Source organism: Phocoena phocoena, chromosome 3 (genome assembly GCF_963924675.1).
Source record: "Phocoena phocoena chromosome 3, mPhoPho1.1, whole genome shotgun sequence".
In the NCBI taxonomy this organism is placed as follows: domain Eukaryota; kingdom Metazoa; phylum Chordata; class Mammalia; order Artiodactyla; family Phocoenidae; genus Phocoena; species Phocoena phocoena.
Window position 1 is genome coordinate 120,328,813 of NC_089221.1, and position 19,910 is coordinate 120,348,722.

General features: G+C 43.0%; 1 protein-coding gene across 3 annotated transcripts in view; it reads left to right on the top strand.

Moving 5' to 3' along the window:
* The window catches only part of ARHGAP26 (Rho GTPase activating protein 26), a 485,399-nt gene that overhangs the window by 307,715 nt on the left and 157,774 nt on the right, over window positions 1-19,910 (top strand). For all 3 annotated transcript variants that reach the window (XM_065873120.1, XM_065873121.1, XM_065873122.1), the window contains exons 15-17: window positions 1,164-1,251; window positions 2,934-2,992; window positions 4,727-4,832. In XM_065873120.1, coding sequence (XP_065729192.1) covers window positions 1,164-1,251; window positions 2,934-2,992; window positions 4,727-4,832 — 253 coding nt within the window. The remainder of the gene's footprint in view (window positions 1-1,163; window positions 1,252-2,933; window positions 2,993-4,726; window positions 4,833-19,910) is intronic.

The following is a 19,910-nucleotide window of genomic DNA, read 5'->3' on the forward strand; positions in this document are numbered from 1 at the left end:
GTCTTGGACCACCTTGAACCAGTCCCGGGGTCTAGAGACGTCTCATTCCCCACCCCTGGAAGGATGGGGCCTCCCCTGAGTAGGTGTGAGAAAAGGGTAGCAGCCCAGCTGAAAAGAGGAACGGGAGCTGGGAGGCACATCGCCAGAAGCTGGATTCCCCCTTCAGTGCCCTGAGAGACTCTACTTCCAACCACCTCGCCAGCCAGAAGACGGAGGTCTGCTGGTTTGTGAAACAGTTCAGCCTCTGCCTCGTACTCTCGCCTGCCTGTGTGCCGCTCAGAAAGACTGCAAGGATTATTTCTCTTTTACAGTACACATTTATCTGAAATACACACATTTGTTTGGAAGTCCACACAAGAGGAAACAAAGGAAGAAATGATCAGGAGTTGATATCATTACGGTGGTTTTATTGCACGTCTTGGTTTAGGGCCATTTAAAATAGATAAGTAGTGGAATCAAGTCATAGTTTAGAAAATATAAAACCCACAATTCTACCACTCTAACCTCACCACTCTTTTCAGTGTAGAGTATTTCCTTTCAGCCTTTGTTCATTTGAGTTTCTCACAAACTTTTCAGTCTTTCTTTTGCTTGACATTACATGATAATTCGGGCGTTTTCCATTTTGCTATATAGTTATCATTATCATGTAAATGCGACATGATATTCCATCAGGAAGATACCATGATGAACTTAATCATTCTGTCATGGGCTGTATAGGTTGTTCTTTTAAAATTTGTTCTGCTCCAAAAAAAAAAAATTGTTCTGCTGTTTTCAAGAGCAGTGTATGTTGAACATGTGGGATGTGTGTAACTTTCTCATGCCTTATCTTATTTCCTGAGGATGGGTTGTGAGAAGTGGGATTACTGCTTCAAAGTGTATAAACCTTTTTAGGACCTGATACGTATTGCCAAATTGTTTTTCAGATCTGTTGCATTTATCTCATCTGCTTCCAGCAGTTTCTTAGAGGATTAGTTTCATTGCATTTTTGCCAGCAGTAAATATTTGGATTTTTAAACATTTTTCTAATTTAATGAGGAAAAAATAGGTGTCCTTTTTTACTTTGGATTTCTTTGTTTAGTAGGGAGGTTGAATGCTTTTATGTATGCTTGGGTTTTAGCTGTATTTTCTGCTCTGTTTTACCCATTGTCTCTTCTTCATTTTAGACCCCAAAACAGCTTCTGAAACAGAAACGGATATCTGCGCCGAGTGGGAGATAAAGACCATCACTAGTGCTTTGAAAACCTACCTAAGGTAGGGACTTTCCATTTGCGGTGCATGATGCCAGCTTGTTGTCATGCAATCAGGAAGAAAGTTTTATTTTCAGCCTCCAGAGAGCTGTTGGGTGGGTGTTTGAGATGTGGAAACAGCTTATGTGTGGGTGCAATTAGCTCAGCTGGTCAAACCGATTATAAATCATCCCTAGTTGATGGGTTGCCATTGTGCAGTGGTGCCATGAGTGATGTAGGAAGCTTTGCTCTTTTTGAGAAGCCACTATGATGATTAGCCTTTAACAGAACCTCAAATGTGGAATTCCCTGCAATCCCCGAATAATCTGCTAAAAAAACAAGAGATTGCGTATCCTATTCTGTTGAGTATGCGTGATTACATACCCTACGTATTTGGGGAGCTCTGCGCCTTGCACAGATAGAGTATACTGCTGACATTGCTCCTCAAAAATGAGAGCTTTATGACGCTCCTTTTTGATTCCTTCTGCTTAGATTGGAGAATATGACTTCATTGGAGAGGAGACTGCTTTCCTTGTAATAATACGTGTAATATTCCTGCTACCTCCCACCCCTCCCTTGGTTATTAAGGGAGTGGGTGATTGACCAGCTGCTCACATCTCAGTTTCCTGAGTAGACCGAAAGCCATGCTGGATGTGAAGTATAGGAGTATGATAGTTCTCCACTGTAGTTCTTCTCACACAGGAAAGTGGGGGTCTAGTCTTAAACAAAGAGGAGAACTATAATCATGAATTGCATAAGCATTTGTACAAGTTTGTCAAGATTTAGTTGTCTCGAAAGCCACAGAAAAGGAATTGGTGATGCAGGTTTTATTGGCTGTTAGGGAATTGCTGGAAGGCTCTTGGAGTCAAGAGTGAGATGTCATACAAGTGATGACTAAGAGTTGAATCAGGGGATCCGATGAGAATAAAATAAAATCTGAACCAAGACTCATGGATCGTCTGTTGAGAAGCTTATCATTTAGACTATCAGTAAAAAACCCTCAAGTTTACAGTTAAACATATTCATAAAACATATTCGTATCCCAAATACTACCATTGTAGTTTACACAAAACCAAATGGTAGAGGTTTGTATTTGGTACTTATTTGTGCATGTTGATATTGATTAGCTAATGGACAATAAGTATAAAATATAAATATATTTTAAATAGCAGATAAAATTTGATTGTATCATGCCTAATATTAAGGGTTCTAGTCCTTTGGCATTCTGGAGCAACACTCCATAGTGAATTTGCCACAAAAACACCTACAAAAGTCTTGCATAGTGTATCGAGATGAAGTGACTAAGGTGCCAGGAAGACGAGAGTTTAAGAGCAGGTGATTGCAAATGTTGGGTTAGTTGCCTGTTTCTCAGACACATCTTAAAATGCTCTTGTGGAGGGCGAGTCACTGACTGAAAAGGAAATCTCTCAGTTTGTGCTAGACTTTTGCATTAGCACTTTTCTGATTGTGACTCTATGAGACATAAGTTGTATCCATTCCCTTAAAAAGGAGAAAGAATGAACATTTCAGGTGAAATCTCAGGACCCTTTCAAAAGGAAACTAAGTTGGACTAAACTGAGTTGCTGTTGTTTGCCTGTGATCTTTGTCTTTGAGAAATGTAATACAGTCTGGCCGCCTCTAGGCTTCTAGGTAGCGAGAATAGGATTGTTTTCATTAAGCTGACTAGTGTGTATCCTTTTATTTCAGAATGCTTCCAGGACCACTCATGATGTACCAGTTTCAAAGAAGTTTCATCAAAGCAGCAAGTAAGTTTTCTTTTCACCACATTTTTAAGGGGAAAGGAATAGATTTTTCTATTTCAAAGAACAGTCAGTGTCCCAAAATAAGTATTACCTAATCCCTCGTATTCTGCATGTAAACTACCCACATAAACACTCATGAGACTGTCACAGAATAAAAGCGAAACCAAGTCAGATTGCTAAGGGCCTTGTTAGCACGTTGAATTTACAGTCGAGGGGAAAAACTTCAGAAGTGAGTTTGGGGGTGACGGAGAGGTGAGAAAAGCAAGTTTGCCTTTCTAATTTTGATTATTGGAGTTCTAACTCCTTGGGTTTTTTCCAGCCCTGGAGTAGCATTTTTCGGAATGAATCAGACTCTGCCTATTACCTAAATTGAGCATCGGACGTATTTCCCTGAATCTGGCACCATTTATATAACTTCCCAGTCCTCTTTCCATCATGGCTTGCATTTATAGCTTCTGATCTTTCTTCAGCTATATCATCTAAGCCCTGAGCGTCATATTACTGGTATTAAAATACATAGGGTTTAGGTGCAAGCCACCCTAAGTATACTGGACTCTATGTGGGGCAGGCCACCTATAAGGGGCAGTAAGATTCTCTATCAGATTTAAGTCTGGCATGAATCCCCACCATGCTATTATGTCCATAGCCTGTGCCTCTCCCTGTTTCCTTTAAGCCGTCAGAGTTTGTTTACCCTGGTAGCTACTACTGGCCTAATTTAGGAGTACCTCTATTCTGGTGGCCTTATCCACACATAGCTGTCCCCGTAAAGCAGGAGAAAGACCTGGGAGAAAGCTGGAAGTGAAGGTGCTGTTTATGTGATTTCTTTCTCTGAGAAATTCCAAACCCACAGCAACCATTCCCTAATTAAACCTCACCTCAGTCCTATAAATAAGTGTGATGAGTGCCATCGATGTATTTCCCAGAGAAACGAAGCCACGTACCCAAGTTCAACCAAGGGAACGTGACAGTCCATGATTTAGGTTATAGGTTGGCAGAAACATTTCCTTATTTTATCTGCCATTCCTTTCTTCTCCCAGGCTGGTTTTCACACATGACTTGAGAATGAATGGACATTTCCCTTGATGTCTTTGATGCTGTCTCGAGGTGTTATTTTGATATTTGAGACCCTCGCAAGGCTGTTCATGTACAATTTGTTTATCCCTTGACGAGTGCATGAAGTTCCTTCCTTCCTTGAAATGAAGCTGCCACTCTGTATAGCCAGCTGCTCCCAAGTTTGTTCCTGCTCCGAGTATGCAGTTGACTGGCTCCATTTCATCACGTCATCATTTTGGCGTGAACTTTTTGATGGTCATTTTTTTTTTCATAGTTGCTTATTCACATCTTTATTTAACAAACATTTATCGGGCACCGGCCACATACCTATCACCGTGTTAGGCACTGGCTCGAAGGGAAAATGGAGGCCCAGAAGTGTTAACTGACTTGCTACAAGTCCCTTGCTGAGAACCTCAACTTTTTGATGCCTGTTGGTCTCAGAAGGTAACTTCTGATTTTTAAAGTGAGATCAGTCATGTTTCTTAATGACCTCTGTTACGGAAAGCAGCATTAAAAGCACTTTTAGATCTACTCAGTCTAGTCACAAGTACACAGAACAGGATCTTATACCTCTGAGAAATCCTCAGTCTCTTGTTCCCAACATTTGGTTTTCTCTGATTTTTGTCTTATAAACTGGTTTAACTGTGGTCCTGATCCAGTATCGCCTCCCTCCTTCCTTCACAGAGCTGGAGAACCAGGAGTCACGGGTCTCTGAAATCCACAGCCTTGTTCATCGGCTCCCAGAGAAAAATAGGCAGATGTTACAGCTGCTCATGAACCACTTGGCAAAGTAGGTTTAAGACTGATTGCTGGCCTTTCTCTCAGCCCTGGAAACTTCTTATCTTAGCACTAAAGCTGGTCTCAGTTCTGCTTATGTTTCCTTCTCCCACTGTTGCATCAGGTATGCTGGAGGCTCAGGAAAGAAATGTGGGAACTATTAACTGCAGTGGGTTAACAGCAGCACATGCCAGATGGGCTTTGCAGCGGAGGCTGGGGAGGTGCCCAGGCCACCAGGCCACCAGGCAGAGTTTGCAGGGGGGGGTTGTGTTCTTGTGATGATCACGGCCAATAAGAGTGTGTCCTCCATGATACCAGATCACCAAACAGATTTTTCAGGAGTTACATGTTCTTGTGATGATTAAGAGCAAACAGAAATATGTTACAAGTTTACAGACCTTGGATTTGGAATAAAGAGGCCTGGCTTCTAGAGTTGATTCTGTTCTTAACAAGCCACTTAACTAGCCCTGGACAAGCCACTGACCCCTCGATTCCTTAGTTTCTTCATCTGTCAAATATGGATAGTAGGCTCCCCCTTCTCTATAATGTCATTGATTTTAAATGTTACGTGTATTAAAGCCTTTGAAGAAGTATAAAGAACAGAGGAGAATCAAAGAAAGTCAGTGGGGGCCTGATTTTCCTGCTCGGGATATTTATACTCTTGGAATGGTTTGGATTTTTTGTGTATTTACTGTTGCCTGAGCTGCTTTGGATTGGCCTTGCTGATACCCCTTGCTGTATCAGGCACTACATGTGTGTATGTTCTAACCTTCTCTTAACTTTGATGGATGTTCTTTATTGGAGACTAGCACATAAGAAAAGACAGACTATAACAGTTAACCTAAATTGTTAAACTCTACATGCTGTGGAACTGACATGTTATAATTTCAGCGCTTACCCACACTTTGTTCTGGCGTTAAGTCATGTCTTTGGGATAATTTGATGCTCTGCCGAGGGAGATTATGATTTGTTTTCATGTTTCTACCAAGCACTTGATTTTTTTTTTTTTTTTTTTTTTTTTTTGCCCCGGACGCGCAGGCTCAGCAGCCATGGCTCACGGGCCCAGCCTCTCCGCGGCTTGTGGGATCCTCCCGGACCGGGGCACGAACCCGAGTCCTCTGCACTGCAGGCGGACTCTCAACCACTGAGCCACCAGGGAAGCCCCAGCACTTGATATTTTGGAGAGAGAGTATAGATGTTACCATAAAGATTTCCATAGGTCTTAATGATGAAGGAACAAGAGTTTTGCATGCTGGTGAGAAGCAGTTAGGCTGAGTAAAGGGTTGCTCCATTCCAGGTCACATGTTTTTTCTTGCCATGCCATCTCTGAACTGCATGTTTAGAAACAATTAAGTGTAGCTGAGAACATATGCACCTCCCCCGCAAATGTCAAAGAATCCTGGTGAGTGTGTTTAAAATAATGGGAACTGGGCTTTAAAAAGTAACTCCAGATGCTCTGACATGACGGTGTGGTGTCTATTCCACACAAACCCAGTCAGGCATTTGTGAAACGGGAAAGCTGGCTTAGATCTTAGTTGCACACTTGAAGGGCCTGCACCCAAACAGAGGAAGTTCCAGGTACATCGTCCAGCCAAGCATGTGTGGCGATGCTGCTGACTGTTTAATGCCCACTGGGTCTTAGGGAGGCCTCCATGGCTTCTGGGAGCAGCTAGAGAAGGGATAGGAAGCAGCTGAAGGCAGTCGGGCTGTTCAGGCTGTGCAGTGTGATGAGAGCTTAATTGGACTGAGAGAGAACAAGAGTCATTGGTGATGCAATAAAGCCAGAACTGAATCTTCCCATTTTTAAAATGCCCGAGGATTGTTAGGAATCCTAAAGAAAAAGAAATAGAAATAAAAAATCCAAAACCCTTAAGGTGCGTATTGGACCAATGAACCTGTTCATCTCCTGGTGGATGCTTCACTTTCTCCCTCTGGTTCCACCCTCTTCTCTCCCAACCCCATTAAGTTCAGTCTTTGTCCCTAAGCCAAGGAGAAGTACAGCTGGAATGTGCATGTTAAAGCTATGGCCTTGACTTTTTGCCTTCTAAAGAATTTAAACCAATTTTGTTGCTGGAGTATTTATTTTATAGCATTTCTGGAGCATTGTGTGTTATCTTTGATACTTAACAGTGATTTTCTTTGGTTCTGTGAGGTTAAGTGGCATTTCTTTGTTCATGTGATCATTAAGAAGTCTACATATAGACAAGCTGTCATGGCTGTAATGTGAGTTGGTCATGATGGTAGAACACACAGACAGACTCCCGTTATCAGCGTGCTGTGTTCTTGGTCTCTGGAGCCTCTAGATTTAAAATGTCCTGGAGGAGATGAGTATAAATGAGCACTGCTGAATCCAGTAAGGAGTATTTACTTCAGTTTGAAAAAATGTTTTGGCACCCAGAGGAGTTCTAAGATTCTGCATAAACTCTCTATTCTCATTTACAGCACTGTCCTATTTTAAAATCGAACAGGAAGGGAAAGTTAACTTGGGACAAGGGGTTTGTCTGTTTCATTCCTGTTTTCTCAGGTTCAGACTTACTCAAGGATATGCCTGAGCTATTGTTCCTCTGGTCTACTTACTTAATGGTCAGCTTCCTTCCTAAGTTTTGGTTTCAGGGTTGGTTCTGCTGGAAAACCTGGTGTTTACTTCTCTCATTACTTACTGTGTTTGCCCTGTACATCCCAGGCATCTGGTTCAAAGGGAAGATATTTTGTGTATTTTTTTAAGTACTCTTTTGAAACACTTTACAAAATTGATTTCCTTTAGCTGTGGAGGAAGAGTTAAGACATTTTATATTTAATCCCAAGTAGAAATACATTCAGAGGGGAAAGAATAAAAACTCCAGACCTCCACGCAAATGATTACCAGGGTACATCCAAATCACAGAGCTCTTGGATTTGTTTCAGACCTCAGAGGGAACATAAAAATTATAGGCAACTCTGCACATATTTTTGTTGTCCCAGCTTAAATCTACTATGAAAATTAGATGTTTTCTATTTGGAACCTGGAATCTAGTATACAGTCTGGAGTCGTGTGCCTCAAAGGATGGTTACACTCACCTGGGGTGCTTGTTTGCATTGACATTTATATTGCTGGGCCCCCGCCTTGATCTGCTGAATTGGACTCTGCCTGGGACTCTGCATTTTTAATTTACTTCCCAGGCAAACAGTCTTTTGAGAACCACTGGCCTAGAGAATGGGCCATATGCAGGGATTCTCTAGGAGGGAGAAATGGTATTGAGAGGAATGGATTGGAATTTAGGAGGTTATTAGAAAAAGAGAAGAAGAAACTCAAAGCATTGAGTTCAGAAAAGCCGATTTTATTTGCATAATTAAATTACTAAAAAAAATTGGTTGTGATTTCCCATGTCTCTACAATTATTCGCCTTTCATTAAATTGAGTGTTCAGCAAATGACCTTGTTTTAAAATCACACACAAAGCATTTTTAATAATAAAGAAAATTGCCCCCAGCTGGCTTTGGGACCTTGTGGAAATCATTCAACATCTCTGAGCCTGGTTTTGTGACTTCCCTTCCAATCACGTGAATCTGTGTTTTCGTCAGATAGAAAGGGGGCAAAAAAAGAAAAAAATTCCCAATCTTATAATTGTAGAAGGAAATAAGAGTAGATGAATAATAAAGACTAATTTCATGGTAGCTCCCCAATGTTTGCATACTATTATGACTCCAAGTACGTTGTATATCCCCACACATACCATTCACAGTGGCTCATTGGAACTTTATTACAGTGTTTATGCTGCATGGGAGGATTTCAAAGAGCTCTTCATACATCCGGAATGGCTATTAACAATACCTTTTCACAGCTGGTTTTCCCGAAACACTTACTGAGAAATAAATCTTAGTCTCTTTTCTTTTTTGAGGCAACTACTCCTTTGTTGCCTGGTGTTGTCAGGAAGCCAGAGCCCTTTTCTTGCTTCTCCAAAGAAGAATTGTATCATTTTAGATGCTTCGGGCTGCAAGAAACAGAAAATCCAATTCACAGTGGCTTAAACAATAAGGGAATCTGTTGTGTCATTACACAAAATCAGTCCTGAGGGTTGGTTAATTTCTTGGCTCACGAAGTACTTGTGTTATTTCCACGGTCCTGCTCACAGCCAGCTTCACTGTGTTGGCTAGCTCCTTTTAGGATCATAAGATGTTATGTTGCATATCTGCACCTGAGCGGTTGTCCAGGGCAGTAAGGTATTACAGTTGATCCCTGAGCAGCATGGGTTTGCACTGTGGAGGTCCACTTATACATGGGTTTTTTTTTTTTTTCCCACTAAATATGCACTGTTTATATGCATAATGCAATATGGTTGAATCCATGGATGCGGAACCACGGATATGGAGGGCCAACTATAAAGTTATATTAGGATTTGCAACTGTGTAGAAGTATGGTTCAGGGGTGACTGTATTTCTTCTCTGAGTCTCTTTTTAAGAGATGTGATGATACTTTTCCCAGAAGTTCTCCAATAGACTTCCTATCACATCTCATTGGTTTGAAGCATTCACTAGCAAAGGGAATGGGACCACTGTGATTTTTTTTACCCCAAACAGGATTTACCTGGGTCATTTGTGGGAGGCATGGATACCCATATAAAAGCAGGGCTCTGAGTAGGCAACTCATAGTGCCTACTGCAAGTAATCCAGGTAAAATAACATTTAACAAAGAGTATTAAGTCTCTTGAATGATCTTTGCATGGTGTGCTAACTTGATCAGGACATGTGGGACAAGACCAGTTTGGGAGGGGAGATGAATACACCTGCCATGTGGGCACATATACCCTGAAACACCAAGATTTGTGGGGATGGAGGGTGAGAGAGAGAAATGAAGAGGGCAAAATCAACTTGAGTCCCATTGCCACTTGCTGATTCTCTACTGTTCTTTTCATTACCCAATTGCTTAATGTTTACTTGGGTAATCTGTTATGTGTGACTTTCCCAAAAGGACAAAATTCTATAGCTTGCAAGGATCAGGAAGGAATATTGTGGGGCAAAGGCTTGGCATACAAGTGAGACCTTATCAAAATAATAGGTAGACTCCATTGCTGTAAGTTATCCATGGTTGAACATCCAGTGGCTTGGCTGTTTTCTCCGTCCTGTGACTGGAGTTTGAGTACTTCCAGGCATCCCTGCAAGTCAGGAAGGACGTATTCACATTTCCTTCATGATCTAGATGCAGAGTGAATTGGGTTCATGTAAAGATGCCTGTGGTTATTAAAAAAAAAAAAATCATTGCTAGGCTTTGGCACCAAGGAGGATGGGCCCTGGTAGTTAACTAGCATCCCTTAAAGTTCTCAAGAAAGGGTCAAAATAAAAGGAAGTGACCTTGGCATTAGCATATATCTTATACATACTCTACTATACCTTCTTCCTCCATCCCAAGTCTAGACGATAAGATTCAGCTTACTGGAGAGCTGTTGAACATACGAGAAGCGCTTCTTATTTCCTTGCCATCAAGAGTAGTCCAAACAAAATAGCCGTGGAATTTTACAAAGCACATTTAAAAGAAAACAGTACTTTTGAGATGATGTCTTTCTAAGATGGAAAGCTCCGGTGAACTTCTCTGGCAGCCTTCCCTTGGCCATACACCCTGGCTTCGGAACCTTTCTTTTCTCTAGTAACCACTAGACACCCACGGCTGCTGGCACAGAATTGCTTGGCTGCCGGGCCACGGGTGTTGTGGCCTGATAGCCCCCCAGAGCCACGTTGACCACATTCTCCAGGTCCATTTGGCTTCTGCCTCCTACCCTGGACCGATAGTTCTGGTGATTTTAACCCCTCACTATCTTTTTTTTTTTTTTTTTTTTCCGGTACGCTGGCCTCTCCCTGCCGTGGCCTCTCCCACCACGGAGCACAGGCTCCGGACGCGTAGGCTCAGCAGCCATGGCTCACGGGCCCAGCCGCTCTGCGGCATGTGGGATCCTCCCGGACCGGGGCACGAACCCGCGCCCCCTGCATCAGCAGGCAGACTCTCAACCACTGCGCCACCAGGGAAGCCCCCTCACTATCTTTTGAATCTGTCCACTTTCCTCCGTGTCCATCACTACGTCCCTAGTCCGAGCTGTCATCATCTCTTCCCCAGGCTGTTTGCAAAGGCCTCTTGCTGGCTTGCTCTAGCTGGTGGAGCTCTGGCTCCCTGCCAGGCCGCAGAATGCATGCTCTGTAGCAGGGGAACTTGGAACACTGTGGATCCCAACTTGTGATTACCCTGCTTAAAAAAACATCAAAGGCAGCTTTCCCCTTGCTCTTAAGACAAAACTCTGGATATGGCCTCCAGGACCTTCTCCGGACTGGGCCCTTTCAGACTTTGTAGCCTCGTCTGTGTCCCTCAAGATCACACCGCATCGCTGCTGCATGGTGCACAGTGGACGTGCATGAGTATTTGTTGGGTAGAAGCATGAAGCATCTCTTAACCATCTCTCAACTATCCTCTTCCCCGCTACCTCTTCTTTTTTTTCCCCTCTGTTTGGAACGGCCCCTCCCCACCTTCTGCCTGCCAAAGTCTACTTCATTCTTTAGCCTCAGCTCCAATGCCACTGCCTACAAGAATCCTTTCTGCCTCAGGTGCCCTCTTGCTTTCCTGAACTCCCATAGCCTTTGCTTATTCCTGTCTTTCAACGTGTGTCACATTCCACCTGTGGGACAGTTTACAAGGTATGTATCTTCTCACTCCTACTAGGTCATAAGCTCCCGGGGGACAGGCAGTCTGTCTTCCTTTATCTTTGTGTCTTACCTAGAGGTTGCAAACAAGGGCCTCTAGCCAGAGCAGCCCACACATGTGCTCGATTTGGTATTGTTGTCCCCCACATTGCTGTTTCTAAAATTTGGACAGGTTTCCAACATTTTTAGCAGGGGTCATTTTACTTGGAAAAATTCAGATCTCCTTGCTAGCAATTGGCTGGAAGTAAGTGAGGGCCACACCGAATCCCCCTGGGCATGCCTTCTTCGGTTTGCCTAGTTCCTAGTAGTCCCTGTTGTGCCTGGCCGTGGGGTAGACATTAGGGTGTTCAGCCCTTGACCTATCTGTCTGCTGATCCCAAAAAAGGGACTTGATATTTGGTGATCACATCATGAACAAACAGAAATGAGCTGGGAGAATTATTTCCCTGACCAGCTCTGTTTTCTTCCTGAAAGATTTATTATTTTTGATAGATTGGAGATCCCTGGAAGAAGTGAGAGATACTGCTTCCAGGCCTGTTTATGTGTATGGGGCAGGGAGAAGAGTATTTTTTTAAGACTAAGAATGGGATTCTCAAAGGACCTTCTCTAGCTATTGTTGGCAGAGCCAAAGGAAAATCTATTTAAAGGGACACTGCAAAGAGGACAAGCACATATTTTAAAGCAAACAGGCAACTTAGCACTTTAAATTAATGGAAATGCAGAAGAAATCAGAGCTCAACCCCTATTCAGCCTACTTGCCAGACTTTCACTTACTTTCAACCCAGGAATTTCTCTTTTGTGGCCTTCCAGCCTTCAGGGTTAGGAGAAGGAAAGACACAAGTTCAGTTTAAATTTTTTGCTTTAAAAAAAAAAAACTCAACAAAATTCCTGAATTCGGGGAACTAAATCTTTCACATCATAAGAAATGCCCATCGTGAAAGGGGAAATGCTCGGCTTCAAGCTGTGAACACTCAGCAGTCTTAGAGCCCCTTTGATTTGGGTCTCTTGTTTGTTTTGATTTGTTCCACTTCTGTTTGGGTGAATTTTTTCAGTGACTTTCCTGGTTTTTGATACACCTTTGATACTTCCTTTTCTGAATCCATGGAGTCACCTATAGAGTTCCCTTTCAAATTCAGGGAGGAGCAAAGGAGAGGATGCTATGTTTTCCTCTCTTAGTGGCTGCCCCCTTTTACTTCAGTATCTTATATACGTGAGAGTATTAACAAGCATGGACATGACTTTGTTTCTTCTTTGCCAACCCTTATCAGAGACAGATTTCTTTCCGTCCCTCCTTCCCTCCCCTGCTCCTTCCCTCCCCCCTTCCCTCCCCCCTTCCCTCCCTCTCTTCCTTTTCTGATTTTGAGTCCTCTCCCTTTTCTTCTTGGTGAGTCTAGCTAAAGGTTTGTCTGTTCTGTTTATCTTTTTAAAAACCAGTTCTTAGTTTCATTGATCTTTTCTCTTTGTCTTTTTTAGTCTTTCATTTATTTCCGCTCTTTTGAGCCAGATTTCTTATGTGTTGGCCATGGGGGTGATTTCATTAAGTGTCTCTCTTTGGTGGAGTGTCAGTGACTAACTGATCCGCTTGCACTGTTTTGAGCACTGAAGCCCTCTCTTGCCGTATCCTCTTTGCATTGCATGGTGAGCATTATCTGTGATATTTATTTTCTTACACTGACTGGTTTTCCAACCAGCTCACAACTATTGTAGCTCAAATGTGGCAGCTGCAGCGAGGCAGCTGGCAGACTTCAGGGTAATTGCAGTTCATCTGTAGGTGCTTGAGAGCTCAGTGATAAAGAGAACATTCTGGAGCCAGACTGCCTAGTTTTGCTCGTCTCTTCTGAAACCTGTGTGAAGTACTTCAGTTTTTCATGCCTGAGTTTCCTCATCTGAATAAGGAGATATAATAATTGTATTAGAAACATTTAAATTAGCATATCAGATTCTCTTGGCTTCTCCTGTGTGTATTTCAGCCACCACTGTGGTGACCAGTTGTGTAGCCTCCAACTCGTTTCACGCAGGTGCAGCCTGATAGCTGGTAGCCTCATGCCCTTACCATGTGCCTCCTGCCTCTTACCTCCCACCCACGGGAGACATGACACAAAGTGCCGTCCACATGTGTACAACCTGGAAGGAAAGGAGTATTAAAAAAATAAAACTTTGACTAATGGGAGGTGAGAGCTGGGCATACTGCATAGCAGTCATTAGGTAGCCTCTCAGAAGATGGTCCCAAGAGATGGAGCAGGTATTGGTGCTTGAAGCAGGTAGGGGTTAGCTTCTCTGCCTCCTTCCTCCTGAGAACCCCCAAGTAGAATAGAATAGTGTCATATAAGCCTTCACCTCAGACTCTTCTTTCTGGGAAACCTAAAGACAACAATAGCACCTACCCTCATAGAGTCATTGTGAGGGTTAAGTTAATTCATCCACCTAAATCTCTTAGGAGAGCATCTGGCAAGTAGTATAATGTAGGCTTTCAGAGAAATCAGGGGATGGAGGAAGGAGGGTCATGGAACTGTACCTGAAGGTGAGGGAAGATGGAGAAATTGTTCTAACGATTAAACCAAAACAAGGCATTCATACTGAAGGGACAGGGCTCTCTTCACAGTTTTGTTCTTGGCAAGCAAAACCCTTAGGGCTGAATGCCGAAAACGTAGCACACATGGCTCTTACCCACTTGGGAGATTTGCATGTGTGCATATGTTTACTTTTGCTTTGCTTTTGTTTTCTTGGCAGTTTGTGTGTGTTCGGGCCAAAGGGCTGAGCATCTATCTCAGTCTTCGTAGCAAAGGGTGAGCCAGCATTGGGTCAGCTGGGAGAAAGCCATTGGTATCTGCTTTCAGGTCACACCTTACACCAAGCCTTACAGTTCCCTGTGAGTGTTCGGAGCTTTTCATGAGTCACATGCCCTGTGGAGTGGTGCACCTGTTTGAAACAAGCTGTGTGGTGCTGATTTCCACGGGAGGTCAGCAGCTTCTCACCCTCACCCTCCTGCTTCTTGGTGTCGCAAGGCTGATTTCATCTCAGAAGCAGCTGTCTTTGCTGCAACTTAATAACTCTTAATTTCCTGGAGAGGGAGCGACACGTTTTTATCACGAAGAGTCATCTTAGTCTGCACGGTCTGGAAATTTCCACTCATCTTCGTGATCTTTGAAATGTTTCTCTTTGTGGAAGAGTCTGACTTACGTTCTTTCTTACTCAGTGTGACTGCCTTTCAGATGCCATTCCCAGATTAAAGAGTCTCATCCAGTGTGAGAACGGTTCTCTGTGCCTCCGGTTTACCCCTTAGTGTAGTCTTCACATGGGTCCCCCTCCCTGAGTCACTGAAATCTGTAATGAAGGATTAATCTATGCTCTAAGAACAGTTGTACATGTATTTGTCTTCATTCTGTCTTGGTAAACACTTTGGCAGTTTAACTCAAAAAGGGGGTTTGAAGAAATGTTAAGGCAATTTGAATTTTGGTATCTGTCTTTTCTGCTTTCTCACATGTATTGAAATGCTTTTGTTTAAGCAGTTTAGCATGCTGATTTAGTGTTTCCACTTTGGTATTGTAAGTATAAATCATTACTTCTTGGTTCTGTGCAAGGTGGTAGAGGAACCCAACACGTCTGGCTTGTTGGTCTACTGCAAGACTCTTCCTGTTCACTTGGAGGTGCATAGGATTTGATAGAACAGAATCACTGTTTCATTAAAGTCAGGATTTCAGTGAGAAAATGGGGTAACCCTAAGGCCCCAAGGAAGAATTGGTGTATTAGGTCTTTGGTTGTAAGAAACAGACGTCAACTGTGGCTAATTTTCAAAAAAGAAGGGAATTTACTGACAGTCTTCTTGGAGTAATTGAAAGCAGAGTTGAACCATCAGACATTGGAATGCAACCTCAATGGCCCTTACGTGCCTCACATCCTACTCCATGTCCCTACACCATTCACCCTTCTGTTCTAGATGATTGTCTCAGATCTTGCTTCCTGTTTCACTGAGAAAATAGATGCGACAGGAGAACGTCCACAAGCCACCACACCTGCACCCGTGTTCCTGTCTTCTCTCCATGGGTGATAGAAGGACACTCAGTGCTTCTACCTAAAGGCAGTCCCATCACTGGGGCACTAGAGCTGATCCCCGATTGCATCCAGAAGCATTTGGCTCCAGTAGTTTTCCCCTCTATCTCCTTACATCATTGACTTTGTAGTTTCTGCTGAATCTTTCTCATCAGCACTTATAATTTCTGTGATCCTTTACAAATGAAGAACAAAAACAATGAAACAAAAAACCTTTCTAGATCTTGCATCCCTTTCTAGATACCATTCCTTTTCTCTGTGCTCTTCTCAGCAGAATGTCTTAAATAGTTGTCTGTGTCACCGTGTCCAAATCCTCTCTTGAACCTACACCATTTGGGCTATTTTTTTTTGGCTGCGCTGGGTCTTCTTTTCTGCGCATGGGCTTTCTCTAGTTGCGGCAAGCGGGGGCCGCTCTTTGCTGCGGTGCATGGGCCTCTCATTGTGGTGGATTCTCTTGTTACGAAGCACGGGCTCCAGGCGCGCGGGCTTAGTAGTTGTGGCTCATGGGTTCTAGAGCGCAGGCTCTCAGCAGCTGTGGCACATGGACCCAGTTGCTTCGCGGCATGTGGGATCTTCCCAGACCGGGGATCGAACCTATGTCCCCTGCATTAGCAGGTGGATCCTTAACCACTGTGCCACCAGGGGAGTCCCACCACTCGGGCTTTTACACCTACTGCTCCACTGAAATGCCTCCTGTTGGTGTTGCTAAGTCAGTTTCAACTTACCTTCCCTGATGGTTCTGAAGGACTTAACACAGTTTCGCACTCTCTCCTTCTTGAAATGCGTTCTTCACTTGGTTTCCAGGTCATCCTACTCTCCTGTTTTTTTCCCCTACCTCCTTGGCTGCTCCTTTTCAGTCTCATTTTCTGTGCCCCAGGATTTATTCGCTCCTTTGATCCTTAGACCTGCTCTGCCCACTTTCCCTCCTCTCTCTCCCCAGTGAGGTCTTGCTCTAGGATTACAACCTCCAGCCCCAGTGCTCCCTACCCACAAGGACTGTTTCATTTTTTTCCCATAACATGTATCACCATCTAATATACTGTATATTTGACTTATGTATTTATTGTTTCTTCTCACTGAAATGTAAGCTCTGTGAGGATGAAAATTTGTCTGTCTGTACACTGCCTGCAACAAAGCTTTGCATGTAGCAGGAGGAGCTCTCCATAGATATTTGTTGGATAGTGAATGAAATAAAGGGTGGAAAATATCCGGGGAACTAACGGGTGGCCCTGGAGCACTACCTTTTGAATGTCTCAACTCTGAACACCTTTGTCTTCTTATGATTCCACTACAGGTTAACGTTACTAATGAAGAGCGCATAATGGCCTCCCTTGGGTAATGCACTCGCTTCTGTGGCGAGGCGGTAGTGGGGTACTCAGCTGACATTCTTGGTAGGACCACATCTAATGGGAGAGGGGCAACCCAAGGAAAAACTGGAGTATTTGTCTTTCTCTGTCTGACTTATTTCACTTAGCGTAATACCCTCTAGGTCCATCCATGTTGTCACAAATGGGAAGGATTTCATTATTTTTTATGGTTGAGTAAAAATTCCAGTGTGTGTGTATGTATCATATCTTCTTTATCCATTCGTCCATCATTGAGCACTTAGTTTACTTCCATATCTTGTCTATTGTAAATAACGCTGCAATGAACATTGAGATGCATGTATCTTTTCAAATTAGTGTTTTTGTTGTCTTCGGCTAAATACCCAGAAGTAGAATTGCTGGATCATATGGTAGTTCTGTTTTTTGAGGAACCTTCATACTATTTTCTGTAGTGGTTGTACCAATTTACATTCCTTACAACAATTCACAAGGTTTCCCTTTTCTCTCCATCATCACCAACACTTGTTTCTTATCTTTTTTTTAAATTTATTTTTGTCTGTGCTGGGTCTTCGTTTCTCTGCGAGGGCTTTCTCTAGTTGTGGCAAGCGGGGGCCACTCTTCATCGCGGTGCTTGGGCCTCTCACTATCACGGCCTCTCCTGTTGCGGAGTACAGGCTCCAGATGTGCAGGCTCAGTAGTTGTGGCTCACGGGCCTAGTTGCTCAGCGGCATGTGGGATCCTCCCAGACCAGGGCATGAACCCGTGTCCCCTGCATTGGCAGGCAGATTCTCAACCACTGCGCCACCAGGGAAGCCCACTGGCAGGAGTTCTTTAGACCCAACCAAGTTGTCAATTACTTGCCGCACAGTCTTAATTTGGATGTTTGGTGGTCGTCTGGGTGGATCTTTTCAAGTCCAAAGAGATAGAGCAATAGGAGAATGAGAAATACTGAGGGGAAAAAGCCTTGGCCTCAGTGCGCTTCTTCACGGCCAGAGAACTGGTCTCTGCCAGTTCCTGCAGGCGATGTCAGCTGCCACTTAACGGGCTACTTGAATCTACATGGCTCAGGATAAGGCCCAGCCACCCTTCAGAGGGGAGCCATAGCCCAGTAGGTGGATCGAGATTATGGCCTTTGAGGCCCCACATTGGGTGCCAGAAAAGATGTTGCAGGAAAGAGAGTGGGGTGTGAGAGGATGGTCACATCCCAAGTCATGTCTGAGTCCCTGGAATGACCGCCAAGTGTGGGTTCTTGGCTTTGTGCAGGAAAGAATTCAAGAGCAAGACATAGTAAAGTGAAAGAAGGTTTATTCAGGGAGATACACACTGCATAGACAGAGTGTGGGCCATCTTGGAAGGCCTTGTTTCTTATCTTTTTGATAATAGCCATTCTCATAGGTGTGAGATGATATATCATTGTGTTTTTTTTGTTTTTTTTTTTTTTGTGCTACACGGGCCTCTCACTGCTGCGGCCTCTCCCTTTGCGGAGCACAGGCTCCGGACACGCAGGCCCAGCGGCCATGGCTCATGGGCCCAGCCGCTCCGCAGCATGTGGGATCTTCCCGGACCGGGGCACGAACCCGTGTCCCCTGCATCGGCAGGCAGACTCTCAACCACTGCGCCACCAGGGAAGCCCCTCATTGTGGTTTTGATTTGCATTTCCCTGGTGATTAGTGATGTTGAGCATCTTTTCATGTGCCTGTCGGCTATCTGTATGTCTTCTTTGAAAAAATGTCTATTCAGGTCCTCTGCCCATATTTTAATCAGACTTTTTGGTTTTTGATATTGAGTTGTATGAATTCCTTATATATTTTGGATATTAATCCCTTATCAGACACATCATTTGCAAATATCTTCTGCTGTTTAGTAGGTTGCCTTTTCATTTTGTTGAAGGTTCTCTTTGCTGTGCAAAAGCTTTTTAGTTTGATGTAGTCCTATTTGCTTAGTTTTGTTTTTGTTACCCTTACCCAAAGGGACAGACCTAAAAAAGTATTGCTAAGACTGATGTCAAAGAGCTTACTGCCTATGTTTTCTTCTAGGAGTTTTATGGTTTCAGGTCTTACATTTAAGTCTTTAATCCGTTTTGAGGTTTTTGTTTTTTGTTTTGTTTTTGTATATGGTCTAAGAAAGTGGACTAGTTTTATTCTTTTGCATGTAGCTGTCCAGTTTTCCTAGCAACATTCAATGAAGAGACTGTCTTTCCTCCATTGTGTATTCTTGCCTCTTTTGTTGTAAATTAATTGACCATGTAAGCATGTGTTTATTTCTGGGCTCTCTATTCTGTTCCACTGAGCTATGTGTCTGCTTTTGTTCCAGTACCATACTGTTTTGATTACTATAGCTTTGTAGTATAGTTTGGAATCAGGGAATGTAATACCTCCAGCTTTCTTCTTTCTCAAGATTGCTTTGGCTATTTGGGGTCTTTTGTGGTTCCATACAAATTTTAGGATTATATGTTCTAGTTCTGTGAAAAATGCCATGAGTATTTTGATAGGGATTGAATAGGTAAGTTTTTTGGGTAGTATGGACACTTTAACAATTTTAATTCCTCCAGTCCATGAGCATGGAATATCTTTCCATTTATTTGCATCATTTTCAGTTTCTTTCATCAGTGTCTTACACTTTTCAGAGTATAGGTCTTTCACCTCCTTGGTTAAATTTCTTCCTCAGTATTTTATTCTTTTCGATGCAGTTGTAAATGGAATTTTTTTCTTAATTTCTCTTTCTGATAGATCATTATTAGTATATAGCAACACTGTAGATTTCTGTAATATTGTATCCTGCAACTTTACTAAATTCATTTACTAATTCTAAAAGTTTTTTGGTGGAGTCTAGGGTTTTTTATATATAGTTTCTTGTCATCAGCAAACAGTGACTATTTTACTTCTTCCTTTCTAATTTGGGTGTCTTCTTTTTTTCTTGTCTGATTGCTGTGGCTAGGACTTCCAATACTACATTGACTAAAAGTGGGAAGAGTGGGCATCCTTGTCTTATTCCTGATCTTAGAGGAAAAGCTTTCAGCTTTTCACTGTTGAGTATGATGTTAGCTGTGGGTTT